We start from the raw sequence: 27645 nt of genomic DNA, 5'->3' as shown, positions 1-27645 counted from the left end.
GAGGGTTCCCTTTTCTCCACATCATCTTGAGATTGTTCTTAATGATCCACCGTCTCTGCAGCCACCATTCTTAGGGGCTCTTGGTTTGACAGTTCCAGCCTGACGATCTCAGAGTCAACTTGGGGCCCCTTTCCCAGCCCCAGTCTCTGCACACCTGGTGTAAAGTTCTGCTCTTCTTTCTCCAGAGACCAGACATGCATAGAGCTGAACCCAGCCTTTCTGATCCAGCAGGCTATTATCAAGCAGTGAAACATTTATAAGGTGGCAGTGAGGCCTTTACTAGAAGGTGTCTCCTACCCATGGGCCAGGGTGCGGCTGTCGTCTTGGTTTATCTGGCTTTATCCATTACCTGCTGCTTTGGCAGCCAGTCCCCATCAGGACTGTTTATGAGCACCAGCTGCGTGCACAGCTTTGTAGCAAGTGCCTTGAGGAATTCAGAGAGAACGGGAGACCTAGCTTGGCCAGCGGAACCTGTTGTTGAGGAAAGAGAGAAAGAAAACCTGGTTATTTATATAAAAGACTCACAGCCTGAATGTTTACATAGCTAGGCTCCATGGCAAAGTGATGGAGGAATGTAAGTCCATTTAAGTAAGGAATAATGTGTACTCAGAACACAGTGTTAGGTGCTAAGGAGCAGGTAAAGCCTTTGGATAATGATATATGCCTGTTAGTTTCTGTTACCTGACAAATCATCCCCAAACAAACATACAGTATTTAGTTTCTGATTCTCTGGGCCAGCAGCCTGGGCTCAGTGCTGCTGGGTATGGTTATCCTGGGCTGGGTTGCGCTCACTTGTGCCTGGAGTTCATTACCACATCGGCAGGGGTGCCGGCTGGGCGACGGTGGCCTCAGTGGGATGCCTGTGCCTGCTCCCTGTGGCCTCTCCTCCTCCAGCCGGCTAGCTCGGGCTTCTGCCTGGGAGGGTTCTGAGAGAGGGCAGAATGTGTCTGTCCTCTGGAGGCCAGGCTCAGAATGGGCACACTGTCACTTTTACTGCATTTTATCCATAAAAGCAAGTCCCAAGGCTCAGCCAGATTCAAGGAGTGTGGACATAGACTCCATCTCTTGATGCAACAGGCTGCAAAGTCACATTTCAAAGGGAAGGGAATAATCATGGCCATATTTACAAACCTTTGACTTCATTGTGTCCACACTTTCCAGAGTCACGAATACATAAAAAGTCCGACGTTCACTCCAACCACCGGCCGACATGAACACGGGCTCTTTAACCTGTACCACGCGATGGATGGCGCCAGCCATTTGCATGTGCTGGTGGTCAAGGAGTATGAGATGGCCATTTACAAGAAACACTGGCCCAACCACATCATGCTGGTACTCCCCAGTATCTTCAACAGCGCCGGAGTTGGTAAGCCTTTTTTAACATGCCCTCCTCGGTAAAGTTTCCATGAGTGGAGGCTTGAGAGAATGTTCTCGATGTTGACTGATAAAAGTACACAGCATGAGAGTTGCGAGTGAAGTTTTATTTGGGGCAAAATGAGGACGCTAGCCTGGGAGACAGCCTCTGGGGAGCTGCTCCGAAGAGGTAAAAGGGGAGGCTAGTGTACACGTGGTTTGGGGGAAGAGGGGATACGTGCAGTCAGGCACACATTTTGGCAGGTTGCTGCTAGTTGCCAGGAGCAGGTGTCTCCATGAATGATTTTAGTGCTTTTCTAGATATGAGATGATGCAAGAAATTGGGCTCATAAAATCTGAAAAATATCTATCTGCAGGCCTGTTCTGCCATTTTTTCCCAGAGCACAGAGCACCTCATTCCTGATCTCCACCCTGAACTCCTTTCAGGGTGTGTTGAAGGTCAGCGGCTGCGGTGGCTCGTGGTTTAACCCTTGCAGAGGCAGGAGGAGAGACAGTTTTTTGTCTGTGTAGAGATAAAAGAGTTAAATGTTTTTCATTAAGCTCTTTGGCTTGTAAAGCTGTTTTGATCTCTTTGAGTATTCTCTTTCCTTCGATGTTTGGTGGTTGATCTAATTCATGTTCTCAGCTGTTAGAAAAGCGAGGAGAGGTAGACGAATATGTGTGCAAATTGGAGAGTGGAATTTTCTTCCCTCGAATTTCCTCTCCAAAGGCAACAGCCTGTAGTGAGTGGACGAGGGAGGCAGACCAGGCCCCTGGGAGCTGGCGGGGCTGGGGCCAGGGTCTTCATGCAGGTCTCACTCTACCTGGGGCTTTGTCCTGGGCAGGTGTCGGTGTCCAACTAACCTGAGTCGGGGACCTTTGCCCATTTCAGGTGCCGCCCATTTCCTGATCAAGGAGCTGTCTTACCACAACCTGGAGCTGGAGCGGAACCGGCAGGAGGAGCTGGGGGTCAAGCCGCAGGACATCTGGCCTTTCATCGTGATTTCAGATGACTCCTGCGTTATGTGGAACGTGGTGGACATCGACTGTGTTGGGGAGAGGAGCAGGTGAGGACTCCCAACACACGCACACATCACCAGTGAGACAAGTGAACATGCTCACTGGGGGGTTCTCCTCCACCCTTTGAGGACTCCAGGGGGCATCTTACTTTAGAAGGCGTGGTGAGCGGTGGATGGAGCCCTGCATGCGATGAGCTCATGTTCCAAGCTTTGTTTTGTATTTTTAACTTTTAGAAGTTTATTGAAGCATAATACATACAGAAAATAATGCAATATAGGTTTGGTATAAAATACATACAAAAAGCAAAGTATGATACCCAGAAATTTTCATGAACTGAACACATCCATTTAACAAGCTTCCCTGTGAAGAAACAGACCATCACCCGCCCCTGGAACCTTCCCGTCCCTCTTCCCTCCCCCTCCCCACAGCCTCACTCCTAATGTGAAGCTGTATTTTTATTTGCTGTGTGATCTTCGGAAAATGACTCTTTTTTGGGTTCTAGTTTCCCCATCTTTCACAGGGGCACTGATACTTGTGCTCAGGTTTGTTGTGGGGAATGATTAAGCTAGGAATGGTGCACCCGGAGGCGGGCGACGGAGCAGCGCGGTGTGGAAAAGGCTCAGTACACACACCTGCATCTGAACATCATGGGTGAAATAGTCCCTTTGGTGGTTTTGCCCTGAGTGTCTCAGCTTAGGGCCCCCTGATGACCTCTGAGGATTTTTGGCTTGTTTATTGGAGAGACAACTTGAGGTTAGGCACCTCTTCCGTGTCAGGGAAACCTAATGTAGCAATGACCGTTATAACCACTGTCTTCTAGAAAAAGGTGGTTTCTGTATGACAGAGCTGCACGGGGGGAGGACAGTGATCTGCCGTCTTTTCACCGGGCTCACCATCACCTTCCGAGGGCGAGAGCTTGGCCGGGGGCCGTCATGGGAAAGAGAACCGAGCTTTTCCCTTTGCCTTTTCCTGAATTTCATCCAGAAGCAGCAATTCAAGTCCTGGAATGTCAAAGGTGGCCGGGGCCTTAGAGAGTTTAGTGTAAGCCCCTCCGTTGGGGAAAAGGAAGCTGAGATGCAGAGAAGTCAAGCCACGTGTCTGGGCTCTCACAGACGGCACTCTTGTCGCCCTGGCTCCCAGCCTGGGGTCACTCCCTTCAGTCGCCCTCACTGTCTTCACTGACCTCAGACACCGTCCATGTGGGTGGGAGGTTTACATGCTGCCTCCTTCCCTCCACTCCCCGACCTGGAATTCACCCCCGAAACGCGAGGTGGTTTGCAGGATGCAGAGAATGTGGGCTCTGGAGACAGACAGCAGTGTTCAATCCAAGCTCTGCTGAGTGACACTGGGCAGGGTATCCAGAGCCTCTTTTTCCTCATCTGTAAAGTGGGGGTGACGTGTCTATGTCATAGGATTGCTGCGAGGACCAGTGATAATGAATTTGAAGGGCTTAGCACGGTGCCTGGTGGTTGTGATGGGTTCTGTCCACACCAGCCCACCCAGCGTGGAAGGTTCGGGGAAAGCAGCGCCCTGGCCGGCCCGGTCCAGAGGGCCTGCTGTTGTCTGCATGCCGACCCAGGGATGTCTGTCTTCCTCCTTCGAGCAGGGAATTTTCCTGGTCGGAAAGAAACGTCTCCCTGAAGCACATCATGCAGCACATCGAGGCTTCCCCCAACATCACCCACTACGCCCTGATCGGCATGCGGAAGTGGTCCAGCAAGACCGGAAGCCGTGAGGTGCAAGAGCCCTTCTCCCGCTGCCACGTGCACGACTTCATCGTCCTGAACGTGGACTTGACCCAGAACGTGCAGTACAACCAGAACCGGTGAGCTCCAGCCCCGCCCTGGCCGTCAGCTCAGCCCGTGGTCCTAGGGCCCTCTGCGAGGGGCAGCCTCACGCCTGGTGGGTGGCTGCTCCCTCTTTGCCCTGCAGGGCCAACGAAACCAGGGCCTTCCTGCTTGTAACACTGGCCTGGCCCTGCTTTCAGCCCTCATGGATTTTTTTTGATATCTTTGTTGTATAATTTTGTGGAGGGGAGATTTGCATAAGATCATTCAACTTCCTTCATCAGTTCACATGATACCTTATTTAGTGACTTACATTCGAATAGGTGTTATTTCTCTTGCTTTCTTGGCTCCTTCTCGGAACACGTCACTTTTTATGAGCATTAGTGCTGAAGGAAGCTGTCATTTGTCCGTGTCACTCTCTGCGGATCTAATCGCAGACGCTCTCACCTCTCACGAAGAACCTAATCACTAATGTCTGTCAAGCTGTCCACGAGCCAGGCGGTGGGCACACCCCTGGGATGGCCCACGTAGGAGCGTCGGTTTTGGAGCCAGACCGACCTGCCGGCAGCCTCCTTTGCAATTAAGGCAGGTGACTTGCCATCTCTGATCTAGTTTTCCTCAGATGTAAAAAGCGGCGACTATTTTTACTCTGGGAGTTTTGTTGTTTTCTTTTGAACAAGTAGATGACGTGGCATCCGTTAAACCCCCTCAGGGTGCCTGGCCTGTAGCGTGTGGTCCACAAGTGGTGGTGCTTCTGTGATGTAAGCCTGAGGTGCGCCCTGCTCTCCCAGCGCAGAGCAGCTCATCCGGCCCCGCTTTCCCTGTTAGTTTGCCTTCTGTGCCCCAGAGGAAGATCTTTAGGGCAGAAACCAGGCTGCTTCGCCGTCCCAGCCCCCAGTACTAGAGAGCACATTCCACGTGTCTGGCTGCGGGTGTCAGCTGCCTCCAGTCCGACCTGCCCCCTCCCCTGGTTCCGGGCAGGTTCACGTGTGACGACGTGGACTTCAACCTGCGGGTGCACAGCGCCGGCCTCCTGCTCTGCCGGTTCAACCGCTTCAGTGTGATGAAGAAGCAGATCGCAGTGGGCGGGCACAGATCCTTCCACATCACGTCCAAGGTGGGTGCGCAGGGTGAAAACTGGAGAGGGGGCCACCTGTCACCTTTGAGTCAGGGGGTGGGCTTGACCATGGGGTGGTGTGAGTAAAGGTTTCCAGTTGGGAGCCCTGAGAAGGGAAAGACTCCACCGGGTCTTCCTGCCGATCTCCTATTCTAACCAGTTCCTTGGGTGTCTCACCAGCGCACACGCACCACCGACCTTCCTGTGCGCCCTTACCCACACACACCTCCATTACTGTCCTCACTGCTCACTTGTCTGGCTTCTTCGCTGGACAGAGCTCCTGGGGGCAGGTGTGGTGCCATGCTCTCCTTGGGGCCCCTGGGACAGCGCCTGCCAAATACTGTCTGAATGGCACTGATGGGCTGGCCCGATAGCTGTGCCTTCTGTCCCTGAGCCATCTGTCCCTGAGCCAGCCTCCGAGTGGGGAGAGACTTGATCTGAGTGTGTCGGTGCTGGCTGGGCAGGCCTGGGAAGTTCCGATGTGAAGTCACAGCAAGCCCTCCAAGATCTGTGTCTTCCCAGAACCCATATGGGTCTGGCCCACCCCTGCCTTGAAGGTCCCTCCCATCCATGGGGGAGACCGGCAGAGATGAGCTGGAGAAGTAGCCAGGACCTTATCCACCATGGGAACGTCCTAGGAGAAAGGGGAACCCACTGAAGGGTGTCCAGAGAAGAATTTGATTAGTATCATTTACGCCCCCAGTCTCTCTGGCTGCAGCATGGGCAGTATGTTGGCGATGGGGTGAGAGACTGTGGGCTCAGATGGCTGGGCTGTGCAGAGGAGCGGCAGTGGGGCTGGGCAGAAGGTAATGGGGTCTGGAGGTCAAGGGGAGGCTCACCATTCCCAGAGGTTTGCATCCCTAGATTTGGGTGAACATTCCCAAGGTCCATGGATTCTCTTGTTTTTTCCTAGACCAGACAGTCAATTTTCTGCAGGGAGTGATCATTATCTACAATTCTTACTGATCACACAGTTAGTTTTCATATGCTCCACTTCAGTAAAACCGAATTTTTCTTAACGGCAGACTTTATTGTGGAAGTGTGTGTTCTCAACTCAGTTCACTGTCCCATGGCTCAGCCTTTGGCCACGGGGCCACCCGCCCCAGGGTCCCTGCAGCCTGGAAGCCTCGGAAAGGACTCCTCTGCTCAGGGTGGCGGGGAGAGGCTGACGCCCACCCTTCCCCACGCAGGTGTCTGACAACCCCATGGCCATCGTGCCTGCCCAGTACATCTGCGCCCCCGACAGCAAGCACACATTCCTGGCGGCCCCCGCGCAGCTCCTGCTCGAGAAATTCCTCCAGCACCACAGCCACCGCTTTTTCCCGCTGTCCCTCAAGAATCACGGCCACCCCGTGCTGTCCGTTGACTGCTACCTTAACCTGGGGTCTCAGGTACCTTTCAGAGGGGGCGCTGTTGAGTCCATAAATCCAAGAAATGCCTAAAACAGGCATGCTGGAATCCAGGATTCAGAATTACAACTACTCAATGCTTGGGCTCCAGTATTGCCTCACTTTACAGCTGGTAAGACAAAGGCTGAGAGAGTTGAAGTGCTTTGCCCCAATATAAGAAGTTGGGCATCAAACCCAATTCTGATGCCAAAACATTTCTGATTCTCAAGTGAATTAATGAATAGATAAATCTGGATAAGTCTCTTGGAATTGATTTTCAGGATATGGATTTGGAAATAACATTAAATATTGTTTCTGGCCCCCAAAAGCCTGAGTGTGGCCAAGCAGTTAGTTCTCGTTAGATGCAGAGCCGTGGTGTGACGTTGTTGAGTATTTCATGGAAAATGACATTGTCTCTTGGATTCCTTCTCTTTCAGATCTCTGTGTGTTATGTGAGCTCCAGGCCCCACTCTTTAAATGTCAGCTGCTCTGACCTCACGTTTAGTGGACTCCTGCTGTACCTCTGTGACTCTTTTGTGGGAGCTAGCTTTTTGAAAAAGTTTCATTTTCTGAAAGGTAACTTCCCCTCCTCTTACCATGATTTAAGTGACTGTTGTCACCAGGCACCCCTCCCAAGGTGACGTCTGGTCCTGGTCCTTTTTGCTGACGGGCAAACTGTGGCTCAGAGAGGAATCGTGACTTCACTGACTGTCCAGGAAGCAGGAGAGGGCTGCGGTGGGATCCAAGGGCAGCCCTCTTTCGCCTCCACCTGTTTGGGTAGAGACAAGACACGTCCCCCACTTTTAGATGATATTAGTAGGTACTTTCAGCGCTTGTGTTGCTTTTCAGTCCAGATCCCTGGCATAAGCATGCAGACCCGCTCAGGCGTCTCTTCGTCTTGGTGGATGAGTTCTCCTTCCCTGTCTGGGGGTGCTGCCTGCATCGTTACCTCTAGTCTAGTCTTTCTCCCTCTGCAGGTGTTTCCATGCTAGAGTGGTGGAGAGGGACAGACATTCATTCTGTGTGACTTCAGAAAATTACATTTCCAGTCCAGCCGGGATCCCTAATCAGTCTTCACTTCTCCTTCGTCGGTCTTTATTCGAACCTTCCTCTCTCCCAGATGTTCAGGGAGCACCAGCCCTGCATGAGGTTTGGGGAAATAGTAGGAGGTTTTCACCACATTCTCTGCTCTTGGGGAACATTTTGTCTAATGGGAGGCGAGGACATGTAAGTAGGGAGGTAGAGAGAAGGAGTGAACACACATGACGATGTGTGGCTGTCTTCTAGGGCTCAAGAGGAGGGAGAATTCACGGGGCCGGCAGATGGGAGAGGTCAGAGCTGCGGGGGACTGGGCGGGTGGCCGGCTCAGAAGGATGTCGAGGGAGGGTTAGACTGTGAGGTGGGGTTGGGCGGGGCCCTTCCCTCCAAGGGCTGGAGCTGCGGGTGTTGGTTTGTGACCCTGCAAGTCTGTCTCCTTCCAGTCCTCCTCCTCTGCTCACTTCTTTGTCACCATGTCTTGGTTCCATGTAGTCTCATCTGCCAGACCTGCCAAACCACAATCTCACTTTCTTGCTAAGATTATGAAGCATCCCCAAGGAAACAAGACACCACTCGGACACCTGGTCCTTCCCTGTCAAGCAGCATCGTATTTTGTGATTGCAGATAGAATCCAGGCAGTAGCTTTCCTTTGGATTTAACTCCCCGCTTTTCTTCACACACCTCTGCCGTTGTCCACGCAGGTGCGACCTTGTGTGTGATCTGTCAGGACCGGAACTCGCTCCGCCAGACAGTTGTCCGCCTGGAGCTGGAGGATGAGTGGCAGTTCCGGCTGCGAGACGAATTCCAGACTGCCAACGCGAAGGAGGACCGGCCGCTCTTTTTTCTGACTGGGAGACACATCTGAGGGAGACACGCCTGAGAGCGGCGCCGTCAGAACCTCACCCTGCTGAGGCTAAAGGAAGAATTCGAACCATGGGGTGTCTGGACCGGGACAGGCCCCCAAGACTGTTGGCAACCCCCTCATGGTACGGGGAACATGGCCCAGAGATGGATGGAGACTTACCGAGAGTGATGGGATAAGTGGATGGTCAACGGGAACTCAAACCCAAGACTCCTAGGTTCTGGGCCAGACCCCATTGCCCTGGGCTCCGTCAAAGTCCATCTCAAGAACAAAGCTTTGCCTACCATCACCTCATCCATTCGCTTCCGTGGACACACTTGACTTTGCTCTTAGTTCTGAAGGGTCACTCTTGGATTATCTTGTAGAGGTGCCAGCATTTCGGATGATGGATAGATTTTGGCTACGTATATTTCCCTATACTCTCCTACAATGCAATATTCCAAAAGAACATTTTAACTGTGAAGGCTGGAGACAAGAAAAAACGAAGTAGGTCATTTAATAAGAATATGTAAGTTTGCTCTTTTAGAAGCTAGCCCAAAGGCATCAAGTTTAATAAAGTAAAACAAATAGTTTCCCTTCAAAGCAAATGCGATCCTATTAAAACAGCACAGGGTAAATACCCTGCCTCTTAGAAAGGGCAAACGTGAAAAGAAACTTTTTTTTTTTAACTAAAAGGGTTTCAGGAAGGAAATTAGGGTTACAGAGGTTGATCTTAAGATATAGAATTTGCCTTACAAAGGAAAGAGGACCAAATGGCTTACTTGAAACAAACAGTGAAAACAACCAAAGCGATAATATAAAATAGTTGATAAGAATTAGACTTCTGACTCTAATTTATTGAAGCTCCGTTTTCAGTTCCTTAAATAGCTTGTCTTCTCCTGTGAATGCTTGGTCCCTGACTGGAGAGGCAGGGGGACAGACAGGGCAGCAGGGATGCTCCCTGACGCTCACGCTCTCGCTCTCACTTTCCTTCTAGGATGTTTTTTAAAGCCAGCGTATTAGAGCGCCCCCTATAAGCCGGGCCAGGTGCTTTCACAGTTAAGCTCTCGCTTCACACTTCCAACAGCCTGTGTAGGTGGAATCATTCTCCCCGTTTGAAAGATGAGACGGTTGAGATGCAGAGAGTGCACCTCACCAAGGTCACACAGCTGGAGAGAAGCAGAAGCAGAGACCTGGATCTGGACTCCAGGGCCCCTCTGCCCCCTGCACCGCACTGCTGTGGAATGGCCCGTAACCAAAGGAAAAGTTTAAAGATACTCAGAAATGAATCAGCAGAATGCACTCTTATCCATCCATCTCACAAGCACTCTAATGGATCACCATCCAAGAAGAAATTACTTTAAAAGATGATGCCAAAGAGTTCATATCGATCTTTTCTTCCCTAAGAAAAAAAAAGAAAAGTTCATGAGTATAAAAGATTTAGATCAATGTTTATAAAGTGATCACTTTGTATATGTCCTTATTCCTATTTTGGAATAAAAACTTACTTCCTTTAGTTCTATTTGTCTTTTGTAAATAGCAGCTTCTGGGCTGCAGTTCCCATTTTATTAGTTAATTTAAACTTGAAACAAAAAACCGAACTAATATTCTTGTCTGTTCCAGCCTTATAAATAAAATTTATGATGCATTTATTGCTGCTTTGGTGGGAATGAATTGTGTTGTTTTGTGAGGAAAGAGTATGGCCAGTGGTCTCCGGGGGCTGTCTGCTTAAAATCTCATGGCACGAAACAAAGGACAGTTTTGAAAAGGAAAAAAGAGCAAATCTGTAAAAGTGACAGTATATTAACATGTGGAGGAATCCCTGAAAGAGAAGAGGCGGACAGAAATGGAAGTGTATGAAACAGTAGCTCAAAGCATGCAGAGAAGCCTGCCGCACAGGAGGGTGATTCTGGGGACGCCCTGAGTGTCACAGAGACGAAAGAAGCTGGAAGGGGGCCTGGGCGTTTGTCAGGGTGAGGAACAGGGGAAGTAGTTGGAGCAGTCTGGCTGTTCGGTCCCTCCCAGCTGTTCCTGCCCCACTCCGCACCCCCCACCAACCTGGGCTCAGACAGAGAGTGGAACCTCTGGCAGGGGGAAGGCACAGGGCCCAGGCCTTTGTGAAGACAAGCCGTTGGCACCCACCCCCTCCAAGGCATGGTCCTGTCCCCACAGTCTCTCAAGGCAGTTAATAGCAAACAGGAGCTCCCTAGTCCACAAATAAACACGCAACGAAAACTCGTAACAATAAGCAGGAAACGTTATACAGTCAGAGGTGATGACCTCAGTAAAGAGTCAGTAAAGCAAACAGAATCCTATAAAACAGGTGTAACTAAAGTCAGGGGAAAAGTGAGATTCTATTGTATCCAGAACAAAAAATGATTAATTCCAGATCTTAGAAATTAAGACAAAAACCTCACTAGGCAGCTGAAATAGACCAGGTCAAGAGTGAAACAGACAGCTGGAAGGCACAGCTGAAAAAGTCTGTAAGAAGGCAGCACAAAGGAGCTCCCCTGATCTCTGAGAACCCTTCACTTCGCCCTCGCTCACTGCACGTCAGCCGCCTGGCCCTCCGGGACCAGCTTGGCTACGGCCAGGCCAGCACCTACCTCGGGCCTGTCATTTCTCTGCCTGGAGTGTCTCCCTCTTCCCATCTGCTTGAATCCCTCCCTCACTTGGCCACTGAGCCCTCCTCAAAGGCCACCTCCTCAGTGAGGTAATCCCTGACTGAGCCCCTGCTCACAGAACACAGTTTATTTGTTTAGCTGTCTTTTTTGTTTGTTTGTTTCTCTCCACAAAAATAGAAATTGTATAGAACATGTTCACTGCTCTGTTCCCAGAGCCATGGTTATACCCAGCAAATACTAGGTGCTTATGAAATGCGCATCTATCTTAGATGATCCCAGCGTGGGAACTGGGGGTGGGAGTGGTCAGTAATGGAGGAGCTGATAAAATGAGTCCAGCTGAGCTAAACTTCGAGGTTTAATAGGGCAGGAGTGATGAACATGAGTGAAAAGGAACATTTAAATATGTTAAAAGCATTTAGAGTAGCTGCTAGAAGGAAGAAATAATTATAAATGGGTTAAAGTCACGTAACAGACTGAGCTTCTCAGATTGGGCCAAGAAAGCTAATCAGAATAGGACTTAATATTTAAAAGTTAAATAGGCAATGAAGTATTTTAAGTGAAATTTCCAAGTTCTACCCAAGCTTTGTAGATATGCCAACGCTGCTATGAGATATAAAGCCAGAACTGTGAGAAATGTGAGCAGAATGGGTAACTTGTGCAGTCATAAACACAGACTCGTACATCTCTCTCAGAAATAGAGAAAGAAGACCAAGAGAAATGAGAATTGGGTTGACACAGTAACATATCTGGTCTACAGTAACCTTTGAAAGACATAATTCTTGTGTAATAAAAATTCCAGAAAGTTTTCTGGAACTAGATAGTAGTGATGGTTGTATAACATTGTGAATGTGCTAAATGTCACTAGTGGTAAATTTTATGTGAATTTTACCACAATAAACTAAACTATCCCAGAGCATTGGGAAATGTGGAAGCCTGGTCTTCTGCAAGGCCAGGTAACAGTCACCCCCAAACCAGATAAAAAGAGTAAGTGCACACCAGGAAAAGAAACTGATTCTTTTTTCCTGAATACTTCCAGCAATTTAAGGCTCTTGCAAAAAAGGACGAGAAATCATGCTGCAAAAACTGCATTGATATGGATGTCAGAGTTCTCATCGCAGGATGTGACAGAGAGGGCGTGGAATCTGAAGTCAGGAGACGTGGGTTCATACCTTGGTTCCTTTGCCAAGTCACCCAGCTCCCTGGATACTCTGTTAGCTATGAAGTCAGCAACAGTGAGTAGCATACTTTTTTGAGTACCTACAATGTGCCAGGCATTTTCCTAGATGACTAATTGTCCATTGTTTTATTTAATCAACACAATAACACTCTGCAGTAGATGTCATTGGGACCATGTTACAGAATAAGAAACTAGGGCTCTGAGAGGCTAAGTGACTTGTCTAAGATCACATAGCTATCAAGCGACAGAACAAAGCTAGATTCATGTCTGCAAGTGTTAAGGATGGTTTCACTAACATCACAGCTGCTTTCCATCTTGAGTAATTTGCTTCCACTAAATGCTGTACATTAGAAGGCAGTGTTGGCTCCTAAGCCTCTGTGTACAGTAAAAACACCGATCCAAAGTTTTCTTATCGGGTGCGTGTTTGGTTGCCTATTGGAGGTGGTGCTGGATTCAGGCATATCCCAGCTACACCACCTCACGTACCATCCAGAGTCTAGGCATTCTCAGCATTAAGGTTTAGAAACCACTTTCAGCAAAGAAGTTTGCATTAAGCCTCCCAGGTCTGGCTTCAGATTCTGTAGACAGCTCTTTAAGGGAAGACCATGAACCAAGGGCATGCCCAGTGTCCACCGCTGCTGTTTCTTTTTCAGTCCACTTGCTCAGGCAGACTTCCAGCTCAGAAGAAATTAGCATTTTAATTAACAAAAGGCCAGTGCAGAGTTTTAAAGTCCTTCAGGTCTCGAGAAGAAACAGGAATTCTGTAACTGCATTTATCATTCTCCGAATAGACTGTCCCAGTTTCCTTTTGGCTTTCTTCTAAAACTCTGGCGAGCACCCATTTTTCCCTCTTAGGATCTTTTGCTGTATGAAAGGACCTTTCCTAGGGGTGCTATCCACCCTACCAAGAAAGGTGGGTTTTGGGGGGTTTTGAATTTGTCCCCCGCAAAGGAATATTGAAGCCCTAACCCCCAGTGCTTCAGAGTGTGACTTTAATTGGAAAGAGGGTTGTTCCTGATGTAATAAGTTGGGATGAGGTCATACTGGAGTAGAGTAGGCCCCTAATCCAGTATTACAGGTGTCCTTATGAGAAGAAGACAGAGAGAGGCAGAACACCACGGGGCCATGGAGACAGTGACTGGAGTGATGAACCAACTGCAGAGGGGGCTCAAGGATTGCTGGGAACCACCAGGGGCAGGAAACAAGGAAGGGCTCTCCCCCAGGGCCTTTGGAGAGCACAGCCCTGCTGACACCTCAATTTTGAACTCGTAGCTTCTAGAACCATGAGAGAATAAATTTGTTGTTTTAAGGCACCCCTCTCCACTTTATGGCACTTTGTTACACAGCCCTAGAAAATTAATACAGGTGGGCAACGCATACTTCATCTTTCAAAATCTGATGATGGCTTCCTAGGACCCTGGTATGATGTAGTCATGGCTATAAGATTAATATTTAGGAAAGGAGCACTATTTGGTCTCTTGATCTTGCCCAAGCAAATAGACCAACCTGCCACACAAGTAGATATAGCTCATTTTTTTAAAAAAATACAGAATCGTACAGACAGTCTGCATTCAGGAGCCAAGAGCTTCCCTTTATATTAATGGCAGCTACTGCCTATTGAGCTGTTTTAGGTGCTACGTACTCCACTTTTCCAAGTGTGTTTTTTTTCTTCACATTTACGCTGTCACTTAATTCTCAAAACCCAGAAGATAGTTGTTATACTGTCTGTTTCACAAATGTGGACAGGAGGCCCAAGCAGGGGAAGGAAGTAGCTTGTAAGTGGCACAGGCAGGCCCCTCCTCCAGGCCCTCTGAGCCCGGGCTGCAGGCGGTTAGTCACGGCTTCTGCCTGGGACCACAGCCGGGGAACTCGGTTTCTCTTTGAAATTTGTTACTCAGATGTTACTACACCAGCAAGACTACGCCACCCATAGAAAATAACTGATGTGCCCTTTCCTGGATCAGGAGTGTTTTCCCCTCAAACAGCTGTTTATCTAGTCAGTAAATCTTTATTACATGTTTTTAAAAAAACATCATACCAACAAATTAGGAAAAACCAAAAGAACAGGTTTCACCGTCCTTTCCCACCAGACATTTCTGAGGGTCTGCTACGTGCCAGCCACTGCGCTCAACTCAGGGACCAAGGCGGGAGAAACCACCCCGCTTCTTGGGTCACTTGCCTCCAGAGCCAACTCACCATCTTCTAAGTGTTTCTTTCTAGACCCTTTCTCTGTAGCTGAATAATTTGTGCATAATGGAATTTTGTGTTCTGTGGTCCTTTTTACTTAATAGCACAACCACAATATGTTTATGCTGCTAAAGAAGTCTTATTATTCATTTACGGTGGCCTAACACGTAGGATCTGTTTGAGTGGATAGTCGTGATTTACTTTCTTAAGGTTGGGCCTGTTAGCTTTTATCATCTTGTGTCATCAGGCTCCTGGGAAGCAGTGTGGTAAAACCAGCGAGTGGCGGGTCCAGAGTCCCAGGCCTGGACTTCAGCCTTCCAGTTTCCCGGTCGTGGGAGAAGACCTGTCTTAACCTCTCTTTGCTTCATGACGGAGGTCACAGCAGTTTCCAGCCTAGGCGTGAGGGGCCGGTGTTGTGAGTGATTTATGTGGTTGGTCCAGAGCCAGCTGGTGAAGGCCCCCCGAAGAGCAGGGCATCTCACCTGTGCGCCCCCAGAGACGCTTTCCTGCCTCAGCAAATCGCCTTAATGGAAAATCCCAGCAATTGAAATATACGCTCTAAGTGTATGAACATTTCTGTAGCTTCCAAAATTTCTTGCCAATTTCCTTTCCAGGCAGTTTCTCCGATTTGGTCTCCTTCCGCTGCAAGAGCATTTCCGTCACGCCTGATTTCTGGTGGCACCATTTGCCCTTGTTGACATTTTAAATGAATGATTAGCTATAAAATATTGCATCGCTATTTGATCGTCGTTTCTTTGGGAACTTTTGAGGCCAGACACATTCCCTCTGATACGTTTCGTGGCCTTTGAGTTCTTGGTATTTTCCTTAATGATTTGCATGAGATCTTTGGCTAATATGTAAAGTAACTCCTTATCTAAGTGCTCATGTTTTCTTAAGTTGTTTTCTCAACCTGTTTGCTTTAAACTTTGTCTCTGTTCTTCACTATTCATCGAGCCTTCTGTAAGGGGAACCTACTGGGTTTTACCAAGTTTGGGGTCTAGGTGGTGACAGTGACAATAGTGACAGCTAGTATTTATTGAGCATTTTCTGTACGCCTGGCGCTTTGATGGGGACTTTGCATTCCTTCTCATTTCATCGTTATAAATTAATTATTGGGTACCATAGATGCACAGTCCCGGACTCTGAAACCCTCAGGGTCAGACTTATTTTGCGGTTCAGAGTAGGTGGACTTTCTGAAAAGTAATGTGATTCATATACCACTTACCACAACCTTAACTGGATGTTATGGACTTAATGTTGGTGTCCCCTCAAAACCCCTGTGTTGAATTCCCAACCCGCAGTGTGGCCACATCTGGAGATGCGACCTCTAAGGGAGTAATTAAGGTTAATTACTGGTTAAGTAAGTTCATCATCATGAGATCATAAGGATGGGGCCCTGATCCATTAGGATTAATGGCCTTCTAAGAAAAGACACCAGAGGGCTTGCTGTCCCCCGACACATGCACAAAGTTCACGTGGACACAGCGAGATGGCGGCTGCCCACGAGCCAGGAGAAGCCTCGGAATGAAATCTGTCCGTGTCGGCACCTTGATCCTCCCAGCCTCCAAAGCAGGGAGAAAATAATGTCTGCTGTTTAAGCTGCCCCTTGTGTGCTGTTGGTGATGGCAGCTGAGCTGTCACGCAGGAGCTTGGGGCATTCCTTGATCAAAGACATTAACATTTCTGGAGGAAAATGTACATATATTTCTGTGAAGAAGGATAATTAAGGGCTATAAGTCGCCTCAAATCCAAGTACGTGTTTGCTGATCTGAATTATGTTTTAAAACTGGATTTAAGGCCTTCTGTAGATGAAAAACAGACTTGGGGAGATTCACTGGACCAATGTGGCCTCATCTAAGTGATGATGTGACGTCAACCCAGATCTACCCCAGGGCAGGGCCCGAGCTCGAGGCCACCTGGGCCCCGCGGTTAATTGCTTCCTGCGCCATCTCGGGAGCCTCACTGGAGTTTGTGCTTTGAGCTGCTGCTTGCTCTTTGCTGCTTCCTGGTGAGCCTTCTCTGTGAGCTTCTGCCAGAATGAAGTGGGGATGCCGGCCATCCCCGCCTGGACTCGGGAGCTCCAGAGGTGGGATTTTACTATCAGACCACATCCACCCTCCACCAGTGCCTCCGGGCCCAGCCACTCATGGCAGAGAGGGGCACCCCCCCAACCCCCTGCCTGTCTGGAGCCCGTCCTCTTCTGTCCATGGGACCATCTCAAGGCCGAGCCTCAGAGCCACCCAGGAGGTCCCTGAGACCAGCGCTGCGCGGCTCCTTTCCCAGGGCCCTTCTCCCCCTGGCAAGGTGGGTGGGCTCTGTGGAGGCTGTCTCTGAAGTATGCGGTCATTGCCTCTGGCTTTTTCTCAAGGGCTCTGGGGCTGGGGGCCTGACACAGTCACCTCCCAGTCACACAGAAGCCACTGCACCGCACCCCAGGCTGTGTACATAGATGGCCCTTCCTCCTCCTGGCCACCTTTCCTGTCATCCTTTGCCCGTTCTGGCTTCTCTCCTCAAATAGGACACCCATCCAGGATGTGTGTGTGTGTGTGTAGTTGTGTGCATGTGATGTGTGGCGTGTGTGGTGTGTCTGTGTGCATGGGGTGTGTGTGCATGTGTTGGTTCCAGGACTGGGGACCAGGTGGGTGATGGACACAGTTCAGGGAAACGTCACCAAGGTTAATCAGAAAGAACCTCTCCTTGGTCCTTCAGTTCTGCTCCCCACTTTTCTCTTCCTGCCCCTTCACAGACCTGTGGCCTCAACTGCTTCTAGACGCTCATAGGAAAAATCACCCTTTCTCTCAGGGCTCAGGCTTCATAAGCCTTCAGGAGCAAGGCTGGCAGTACCCAGGGGCACGTGGCCCCGGGCAGAAACAGCGGGACTGAGGCCTGCGGTGACAGGAAGAATGGAAGTGCGGCTCTTTCTAACACGGTGCTGCCCAGAGCCAGCTGCAGGCCTTCTCTCCAGAGCCGGCAGCGCTGCCGTCATCCCAGGGGCTGCCCCGCTGCCTCACGTCAGGCAGACACGCAGGCCACAGGCCAGGGAGGGAAGCTTGTGACCCCAGGCTTTCCAGAGCCCGCAGAACGCTCTTGTCACTGTGATCAGCCACCCCCTCATTGGGACAGGCTGCAGGATTTTATTACAGCTCATGTGACTCAACAGTGCAGTCAGCTTCTGGGCACTGTTGCTTTGTCTTCGGCAGAAATTCCAAAGGACATCTGAGCCTACAAACTTTGAGCATAAAACTACCGCAGAAGGTGGTGGACTTTCAGGAGAGCAGAAAACAGCAATAATAATAATAATAATAATAATAATAATAATAATAATAATAATAATAATAATAATGATAGCAGCAAGAACCACAGAAATAATGCCAGTGAAACATATCCTATATTATACACCAGGCACCGTGCTAGGCATTCAATCTTCAGACAACGCTAGGAGATGGCTATTAACCGTCTCCATCATACAGGTGAGGGGACGGAAGCCAACAGGTGTAAGTGACTCGCCTGCCGTTGCACGGCTGTAAGGGGCAGGACTGCGGTCCGTGTAGACCCGCCTGACCGCACGGCTTGGATTATTAGTGGTGAGGTTGCTTGTCTGAGTGCTCGACGCCTGGGCTGTCATTGTTATTCTTATTCTTCGATGTCATCCAGGCCGGGCTTCCTAGGGGGGCCCCAGAGCCGGAAGCTGTATCCACTGGGGCGGGGCTCCGGGCTTTCCGGGGAGAATGGCTCCATGCGGTGGTGCTCTGGACACAGGGAGCCGAGGGCTTCCAGGAAGAGCTTTCTGAAGGAGGAAGACACAGCATTGTACAGGACAGGGGTCACCGCTGAGCTGACGTAGAAAAGCGTGTTTGTCACCATGTAGAAGTAGTGATAGAAATCGTAGAGCTTGCTGCAAGAGAAACCCAGAAGGCCTGGTGAGCCTCCTCCCCCTCTGCTGGGGAGTGCCCCTGTCCTCCCCAGGCCGGGGTGAGGCAGGCCTGTTTTCTGCTACGGGGAGCTCAGTGTAAATTCAAGAAATGCCCCATCGTTACCAGCTGCCCTCGGTGGGGCCCCCACCCAGCGTCTATGAGTCCCCACTCCTAGCTCCAGGCCCACACCTGCTGATTGACAGGGTCCTTGTCCAGCCCACTGCAACACTGGGAGCCTCGTGCTGCAGGTGGGATTGAAGAAATGTGGCTTCACTACAGGAGAAAGTCTTTCTGAGAGGCCACGCCCCCGTCGCCATGGAAAGGGTTATGCACGTGTTGGGGGCCGAGCACCAGTAGCTATCCTGTAGGAGGCATCTGTTGACTGTTTCCTTGGGGGCTACATGGGCTCCCTCTCCTCTCAGATATCTGAGTTTTGCTTATGATCAGGGCATAGGGATTTCCAAAAGGAAGATAATGGATTCTCCGCTGTTCTCCAGTTGTGTCGTAGAAAGCGTGTGCAGGGTCTGGTCTCTGTCTAAGGGGCCTTGGTTAACTCCTGGAATCCCAGCTCTGAGTATCCACCCTCTCTCCTTGTAATAACAGGGCCGTAGCCCTGCTCCCCGGCCTGCAGGCTGCTCTCCATCCCAAAGCCAGGAAGCCCACAGCCCTGACCACCGTGCACATGGCCTTACCAGGCCAGAGCGGTTTCTAGATAATGTGCTGTTCCCCACTCCAAGCCTGGAGCTTTTGAGGTAACAGACTGCGCAGGACTAGCTAGAATGGAGGCCAGAGTTTCAGAGAGCCCAGCAACTGGGGGTCCCCCTGGACAGCAGAGGAGGCCCAGGCCCCACCCGTGGCCACTCCCCATATGCTGGGCTCCTCCCCACACTCACTCAGTCCAGCTGTCGTCGGGGATGTAGCAGTACATGAGCCTGCGGGCATGGTACGGCATCCAGCAGACGACATACACGGCCACGATGGCCCCTGCAGACAGGTCGGGAGAGACAGGACAGAGAGCAAACACGGGCTCAGTTACACCCTCTCCAGGGAGGGAGCTGTCTGAAGTGACAGCAGCATTTCCCGGGAACTGGTTCCTAGAGTCTAAGGGTTGGAAGGGGACTTTGAGGTTATCTGAAGCACCCTTATCTGGATCTGTCTCCAAGCCCAAACCTGTCCACTTTAATCCTGACCTGTACACTGACATGTTTCTAGAAGCTTCTATAACATCTATATCCTCCTGGCCACCAGGATATACTCCCAACTCAGGGCTACATATTCTCACTTGGTTGTCGAACTGCAGAGACAGCAGAACTTAAATGTCCTTCTGCCTTATAAAGCCTCTCCCTCTTCTGTCCCGTTTTCTGATAGATTGATGGCACCACCATCCATCTGACACTCAGGTCATAAGCCAGAGAGTCGTCTTCTTTTCCCGTTACCCTCAAGATCCAGTGTATTGAAAAGCTCCTCCCTAGGATCTCTCCTCTCCGATCCTTCCCCTCTCCTTCACTGTGCCCACCCCAAGGGGCCCTGTCTTCCCTCCACTGAACTATGACAGCAGTCTCCTAGTTGGCCCCATTGTCCCTAACCTTCCCTTCCCTCCTTCTACTCTTGCCCATCTTTCAGTCCACTGTGGCCTGTGGACCAGAAGCATCCACATCAACTGGGAGCATGTTAGACATGTAGAATCTCAGGCACACAGAATCTCTGGGCTGGGGCCCAGTGGACCCTCCACATCAGCCTAATGCACACGGAAGTTTGAGAAGCACTGGACAGCCCACCCTCCAAAGACTGCTGAGCACTGTATCTCAAGAGAAAGTCCCCTGTCAGTCCTGGACACCGACTCTGTCAGTGACAGCCCGTTGCCTATGGCAGCAAGTCCAGGCCCTCCGTGTGCTGCCTTTGCTGCTTGTCTCATCCCATTCCACTGAGCTCTCACATTCCAGCCTGTGCACAAGGCCATGGCGTTGATGACAGCAGAGACCCGGGCTTTTACTCGGTCCTCCCAGGTCTTAGTGAGTGCCTAGATTACCGCAGGTGCTTGGAGAGACCTTTGCTTTCCTGTGCCTGTCAAAGTTATCATTTAAAACCAAAGGCAAGTTTGCCCAGATACTTAAAAGACAAACAGCCAAACAGATCAATGTTGTTTCAGGGAAAAGTGGAGAGTTAGTGGAGAACTGGATTTGGACACACAGCTGGTCTGAGTCCGCAGTTCCAGGTCGGCAGGTCATTAACTACATCCGCTGTTCACGTCCACCTGTACGACCAGACTCCCTGAAAAGTAGCCCGGCACCTGCTTGTCTTTGTGTACCGCTCCCGGGCGCAGATGGGGGATTCAAGTACATAATTTCTGCTCTTTCCTTTAATTACAGCACTCCACCAGACAGAAGCCTGTTGGTGAGTCTGTGATTCCCCAGTGCATACAGGAAAATGAGGCCTAGAGGGAGGCAGTAACTTGCCCAAGGTCATGTGACCAGGGGCTGGGGGAGGCAGCCGTGGAGTCAGCCCTTCTTCTCAGGGTGGCGTTACCGGGCACTTAACTGAGAACCTGGATGCTGTGCTGGAGGCCGTGGATGCGGCTGGAGTGCTTGTGTCTCACCAGGCTGGCCTGGCCCCCCAGGGACAGTGTCTTCCTCTCCTCTCTCATTAGCTCCAGGCGACCGGGGGCAGAACTGCCTGTGGCAGGAGGGGGTGGCACCTGGGAGCAGAGGGCTGCCAGGTGGCTCACGGTGACCCCATTTAGGAAGGCAGTTAATGCCAAAGGGAGCACGAAGGACACCAGCACGTTCACCTGGAAAAGGTAATTCCAAGGGTTACAGCGGTAGCACCAAGGCTCAGCGATGCTCCAGTCACCAGGCTGTGCCCAAGGGCCAGGGGTCTCAGCATCAGGAAGGGGCGATCGCAGGTTTACAAGACGAAGTTGAGAAAACTCTCAGAAAGTAGAGAGAGAGAGCAATGAAAATAGAAGAGAGAAGAAAATTTGGGAAGGTTCGGATGGTTACCATCTACATAATAATATTCTAGAAAGAAAAAGAATTGAGAAAACAGAGGAGAAGAAATTAAAATGGAAAAAAAACCTACAAACCAAAACCATATTTAAGAAATTAATTAAAAACACCATACTGCTAAAAAATGCTAACCATCACCTGAGCCTTCAGATTGTCATAATCTTTTTGCTGGAGGAGGGTTTGAAATATTTTGAGAATTACCAAAATGTGACATACAGACATGAAGTGAACAAATGCTGTTGGAAAAATGGTGCCGATAGACTTGCTCAACTCTGGGTTGCCACAAATCTTCAATTTGTAACGAACACAATGTGAAGGATAATGAAACGAAGTATGTCTGTACAGCTTTTTATACTTTCAAAAACTCCTTGAGCAATTTCCTTGGTCAAAAAGCACTGATTAATATGGATAATGAATCAACTCACTGATAAGACCCAAGAAGAAAGGTGGACCAAAATAATCTTAATTTGAGTCTGGTTATTTTGCTGTGTTAACATAGACTGTATGTCTCAGGTTAAACATTTTTTACCTATACCATTTGTCAAATAATGCTGTTACACTGAAGGAATTCACTACATATAACATCAAAAGCTTGCCCCTCGAACACTTCTCGTGTTTTATTGCATGGGTCCGTCTGCACCATGGAAATTCTGCAAGTAGCATATTTGCAACGCAAACATCGCCTGACACTTTTCTCTCTCTCAAGCCTAACTCCAACATAAGTATGGCCTGGAAACCACTACCCTAGTCTGTGAAGAGTGGTGGAACTTGACTACCAGGCCTTTTGGGCCTGTGGTTGTCGGTTCTTTGCCAGGGCCACCCCAGGGTGCAGCAGGGAGCTGGGGAGTCAGGCCTGGGGCAGGAGCAGCAGTGCACTGACTATTCTGCTGGGCAATTCCACTGCAGCTCAGAACCTGCATGGAGGCTGCTGGGATGCTGGGAGGTGGGTGAGCATCCCGTGCTGCTCTGTGGCTATGATGTGCTTGGTCCAGCGCTGGGGCAGGCGGCAGGTGGGCTGGACTGCTGAGGTCTGAGTTCATGGTTAGTCCACCGGAAGCATTGCTCAGAGGAGCAGCTCCCACTGTTGTCAGTGGGCTCCCTTATTCTGACTGCTGTCTTGATTCCCTGCACAACCAGTTCCATTAGTGTGGTTACTGCTGATGGGTTTTGGTATTTTTTGTTTTGGTTTGGTTTCCTTTATCATCAGGTCCAGATTGGGGTAAGGAATTTGACAACTTGCCAAAATGTCTGGTATAGGAAGTGGATTTTAAAAAATTGGGGATCTTACCTAGCCAGTTCTGAGTCATTCTTCCTGTAGGGACCATAGTAAGCAACTTCTGAAGCAAGCGGAATGTTTTCTTATTGGGTTTAACTTCACATTTTCCTGTGTTCTTGTTAAGGCTGCAGTCGGTATATGTATTTTTTTTATCCTTCATTAATGTTGAATATTCAGGCCTCTCTTTTATTCAGGCTTAAAATCCCATTAAACTAGTTGTTCTTCCCAGCTTGTCGGGGGGCTAAAGATGACTTGTTTTGGTGATAATAAAAAAGCAGAAGCCTGGGGTGGGTCAAGCAATCTATATTTTTACCAGCTCCTGAGGTAATTTTAGACCCAGTCACGTTTGATCACCACTCCTGCAAGAGTAGGAAGAACAGACTTTCAGAGTTAATTTTGAATTCAAATCTGGACTTTTCCCCCTCTCCTTTTCCTTCCTTCCTTCCTTTTTCTTTCTTTCTTTCTTTCTTTCTTTCTTTCTTTCTTTCTTTCTTTCTTTCTTTCTTTCTTTCTTTCTTCCTTCCTTTCTTTCTTCCTTTCTTTCTTTCTTTCTTTCTTTCTTTCTTTCTTTCTTTCTTTCTTTCTCTTTGTTTCTTTCTTTCCTTCTCTCTTTCTCTCTTCCTTTCTCTCTCTCTTTCTCTCTTCCTTTCTTCCTTTCTCTCTCTCTCTCTCTTTCTTTCTTTCTTATATAGTTAATTTACAGTATGGTATTAGTTTGAGGTATACAGCAAAGTAATTCAGTTATGTGTATACATGTTTTTTTCAGATTATTTTCCATTATAGGTTATTACAAGATACTGAAATATTTCCCTATGCTATACAGTATATCCTTGTTGCTCATCTATTTTAATACAGTAATTTGTATCTGTTAATCTCATACTCCCAACTTATCCCTCCCCTCTCCCTTTCTTCTTTGGTAACCATAAATTTGTTTTCAATGTCTGTGAGTCTATTTCTGTTTCATTATGTCAATTCATTTGTATTATTTTTTAGATGCCACATATGAGTGAAATCATATAATACTTGTCTTTCTCTGTCTGGCTGAGGATGATATTCTCTAGGTCCATCCATGTTGCTGCAAATGGCAACATGTCATTCTTTTCTGGACTTCTCTTAATGCTTCACTTTAGCCAAGTCTCTCCCCAAATCCTCCGTAAAATGGGGCAATGAGACCCAACTTTCTGGCTGGTCGCGAGTATTAGAGATGGAAACACAGGTCGTCTGGTCGCCTCTCCCCCTTACCTGGATGAAGATCTGCAGCGTGGTGCGGCTCACCAGCACGGTGCACACGCGCGAGGCGGGCTCTGGCTCCCCGCCCGCCGTCTCCAGCTCGTGCTTTTGCCCCATGATGACTGCCATGGGCAGGGCCAGGCCGAGCGAGGCGGCCCAGACGAGCGACAGCAGGCGGCGAGTCCTGCGCAACGTCAGCAGGCTGCGGGCGCGCAGGGGCTGGCACACGGCCAGGCAGCGCTCGGCGCTCAGGCAGGCCACGCTGAGCACCGTGGCGTAGGTGCACAGCTCGCGCAAGAAGTAGTAAGCGCGGCAGCCCAGGTCGCCGAAGACCCAGGGGTAGTGGAACCACACGAAGTTGTAAAGCTCCATGGGCATGCCGACCAGCAGCAGCAGCAGGGCGGAGAGGGCCAGGCTGAGCACGTGGTAGCGCAGGCGCCCCGGGGGCCCGGCCCGCGCCTTCAGCACCACGTGCACGGACAGCGCATTGCCCGCCGTGCCCAGCGCGAAGATGAGCGAGTACAGCGCGGTGAACAGCACCTTGGCCCAGAGGCGCGTGTCCACGCCCAGGCGGGCATCCAGGCTCAGGGTGGGGCCCGGGCTGGGGCCCGGGGGCCGCGGGCTGCTGGTCTCCATCCGGCTCCCGCGGCGCCGCTCCCTCCTTCTCACTGCCCGGAGACTGGGCAAACTGCCCTGTTAACGAGCGCCGCCTCCTCTCTGGGAACCTCCAGAATGGGAGGACACGCCCCTCGAAGGGTGCCCCGGAGCCAGCGCAGGATCACAAGTGTAAGCCGGTTAGCCAAGCTCACATTTCTCAGTTCAGTTCCAAGCAGGGAAACACGTGCTGGGTGGATGGTGGACTCTTTGGGGGGGAACCTGCAGACATGAGTTGAGCCAGACAGACGCCTCCACTTCCTAGCTGTGTGACCTTGGGCAAGTTATTTTTATCCTCACTCAATCTGTTTCTGCATTTAAAAAATATTATCTACTTTGCAGCATCCTTGTGAAGATTGAGTGAATCTGTGTGAAACTTATTACCTGCAGCATAAATAGGCATCCCACATGTACCATGTGCCCCTATGCTGTGCTGCTCTCTGTGTGTACAGCCCCAGGGACAACTGGTCAAGAATTTACGAGCACATCAACATTTTGCAGCTGTTACTCTTCTTGCTAAAGGGCTCTTTCATCTTCTTGCTGAAGGCTGGTTCGGTGCTGCACTAATATCCCCCAGGAGCTCCTTTGTCACCATCAGATGCCTCATCCTGGTATCATGCTTCCCCAGTCCCTTGAGAATGTCATTCTCATGGAGCAGTGGGAGGAAGTGACAAGAAGTGGGTTTAGCATGTTTTAAAAACCTTCCATTGGTCTCTTTCCTAGCACCACAACTTTAGAGCTGAAAGGCCCTTGCAGAGGCCTTCTTATCTCACCCTTAGATCTTGGGGCATTTAGGGGCAGAACCAGGTCTCCTGACTTTCTGTGTTCAGCAACGTTGTTATGGCCCAGTGATGCTTCATCTTCCATCTGAATATACAACCACACAGTGGCTTTGGGGACTAGGGCTTCAACATGGAAGTTTTGAGGGGACACAGTTCAGTCCATAACAAGGATTCCATACATATGAGTTTTAGACAAATGTTCTTTAAAGAAAATAAGCAGTATTAATACATTTTAAACTTTTTACTAGATTTCATGGAGCTCAGTAAGGCTGGGAAGAGGCGAGTCCCTGCTTCCCTCCCCTTGGAAGAATTCCCCAAGTACTTAGGCTCCCCAGGTCTAGGCTGGAAGCGTGGAGAGAACCCGGGGTGAAGTCAGAAGAGGTGAGTACAAGTCTGAGCTCTGCTGATCACTGGTTGTGTGTTTTGGACAAGCCACCAGTCTCTCTTAGCCTAGTTTGCTCACCTGAAAATACTATGATCTGTTTTTCTTACCTCTTTGGGTTAGAGCACTGAGCAGATAGGAATCATCGGGGCTGACATTTTCAGGCTGTCACTTTAGGGAGTGAAATCCTTAATTCCCACAAGGTAAGGATGCTCCAAGGAAAAGGGGACAGTCTCTGGTTCTTCATTTGTGATACTTTTGGGGGTTGAGTCTGTTTTTCCAGGATGGAGTGTCAGAGCTGTGAAGAGGCATTGTTGTTGCCCCTGAAGGACAGCTCCAAGCAAGCATCCTCTGTCATGCAGAAAGAGGAAAGTTTCCTTTCTGTCTTCTGTGGATGGGCCTCTCCAGCCAAGTCAGAGGAGGAGGGTAGAGTACAGCTAATGAGGGAGTGAGCAAGATTCAATGCCAGTGACACACCCAGTGGGTAGCAGGGGGCTTGGAAATTCTATCTTCACCCAGGGGACCAGAGGAGAAGGATGGACATGCCTCTGATTATAAATCTCATACATGGTCCCCCAACCTGAGACTCTTCTAGAGAGCATATCCATGTACGGATGCTCTGAGCCTAGAGCTTGCTTCTTCAGTGCCCACGAGAATGTAATTTTGCTTCTGAATAAAACCATCACTGTGTTAAGATTGGTTTCTGCCTGTACTGGAAGACTCTGATCCTTGATATCCTCCTCTGTCTACATTAGGATCAAAATCTTGGCTTTCCTGTTTAGCCACAGACCAGGCCAAGTTCCTTGATCTCTGATTGTGCGGTGCTGGAGGGCGCTGCCGGGTGTGGGCAGTTACAGAAGGGCAGCAGTTCGGAGTCCAGGGATGCCAGAAGTGGGGGGTGCTCTGCCTCGGGCTGTCCGGGCAGTAGTGTAAAGCACTGACAAGGCTTCCTGGCCAGGCAGGAGGGGCCTCTGTGGCCAGGAATCTGGGTTTTCTGCTTGCTTTGTGTGCTTGGGTTCTTGACTTTCTTGCCTGTTGCCTGTAGGATCCCATAAAAGGGCTTCTGCTGTGGATTGAATTGTGTTCCCCCTCCCCAGTTCACATGTGGAAGCCCTACTAAGCCCTAGTGTGACTGTATTTGGAGTAAGGAAGTAATTAGGGTTAAATGAGGTCATGAGGGTGATTAGTATCCGTATAAGAGGAGACAGCAGAGAGCTCCCCTCCCCCACCCTCTGCCCGCCACTCTCTCTCTCTCTGCCACATGAGGACACAGTGAGAAGGACAATGTCTACAAGCCAGGAAGAGAGCTCACACCAGCAGCCAAAGCTATCGGCACCTTAATCTGGGACTTCCAGCCTCCAGAACTGTGAGAAAATACATTTCTGTTGTTTGAGTCCCCATCTATGGTGTTCTGTTATGGCAGCCTGAGCAGACTACGACAGCTTCCAACCCCGATCAGCTTTTGGTCCTGATGCCAATGAATGACCTGAAAAGATTACTTGCTACTTAAACCTTGGGGAAAAAAGACAGTTAATTCCCTGTTTCCCTCACTCCAGGATTGAGTCATGGTGAGGGTTTCCAACTCAGAAGAATGGAGTTTGCCTTCATGGGAACAACAGAGTCTCTGTGTGTGTGTTTATGTGTGTGTGTGTGTCTGTGTGTTTTGAGAGAGAGAGAGAGGGGGGCAGAAGATGCACCACAACCTGTGTAACATAACATAGTCAAAGGTTCTGGGGATTTGGATGTGGACAATTTTGGGGGCCAATATCCTGCCTGCCAACACCTCAGGTCGCTGCTTTCTCTCCTTCCCCCACAACCCAAGGGTGGCCTTCGCACCCCCTTGCTTGCTCAGGTCTCACCACCACCCTCT

At 49.7% G+C, this 27645-nt stretch overlaps 2 protein-coding genes across 3 annotated transcripts in view; one reads left to right on the top strand and one right to left on the bottom strand.

Moving 5' to 3' along the window:
* The window catches only part of GREB1 (growth regulating estrogen receptor binding 1), a 79339-nt gene extending 69138 nt beyond the window's left edge, over nucleotides 1-10201 (top strand). For both annotated transcript variants that reach the window (XM_072938202.1, XM_072938203.1), the window contains 7 exons: nucleotides 1162-1366; nucleotides 2246-2420; nucleotides 3980-4198; nucleotides 5142-5277; nucleotides 6468-6668; nucleotides 7103-7241; nucleotides 8405-10201. In XM_072938202.1, coding sequence (XP_072794303.1) covers nucleotides 1162-1366; nucleotides 2246-2420; nucleotides 3980-4198; nucleotides 5142-5277; nucleotides 6468-6668; nucleotides 7103-7241; nucleotides 8405-8568 — 1239 coding nt within the window. In that variant the 3' untranslated portion in view covers nucleotides 8569-10201. The remainder of the gene's footprint in view (nucleotides 1-1161; nucleotides 1367-2245; nucleotides 2421-3979; nucleotides 4199-5141; nucleotides 5278-6467; nucleotides 6669-7102; nucleotides 7242-8404) is intronic.
* Nucleotides 10202-18165: 7964 nt separating this feature from the next.
* NTSR2 (neurotensin receptor 2) lies at nucleotides 18166-24593 on the bottom strand. Its single transcript, XM_006197279.4, has 4 exons — nucleotides 23970-24593; nucleotides 20985-21234; nucleotides 19340-19430; nucleotides 18166-18427 (listed from the first exon to the last, which is right to left on the bottom strand). The coding sequence occupies exons 1-4, from the start codon at nucleotides 24591-24593 to the stop codon at nucleotides 18166-18168; spliced, it is 1227 nt and encodes a 408-aa protein (XP_006197341.4).
* Between the last annotated feature and the right edge of the window lie 3052 nt (nucleotides 24594-27645).

Source organism: Vicugna pacos, chromosome 15 (assembly GCF_048564905.1).
Source record: "Vicugna pacos chromosome 15, VicPac4, whole genome shotgun sequence".
NCBI classification, from domain to species: Eukaryota; Metazoa; Chordata; class Mammalia; order Artiodactyla; family Camelidae; genus Vicugna; species Vicugna pacos.
Note: the sequence above shows the minus strand (reverse complement) of the source record. Positions and strands in the feature narration are given on the sequence as shown.

Bases quoted from the DNA above. Each gene is read 5' to 3' on its own strand.
- NTSR2 (XM_006197279.4), bottom strand. From the start codon at position 24,593: ATGGAGACCAGCAGCCCGCGGCCCCCGGGCCCCAGCCCGGGCCCCACC. The intron at 21,235-23,969 runs GTAAGGGGGAGA...TACCTTTTCCAG, and splicing joins CGCTGCAGATCTTCATCCAG to GTGAACGTGCTGGTGTCCTT. The intron at 18,428-19,339 runs GTGAGTGTGGGG...TTTCTCTTGCAG, and splicing joins CCCGACGACAGCTGGACTGA to CAAGCTCTACGATTTCTATC.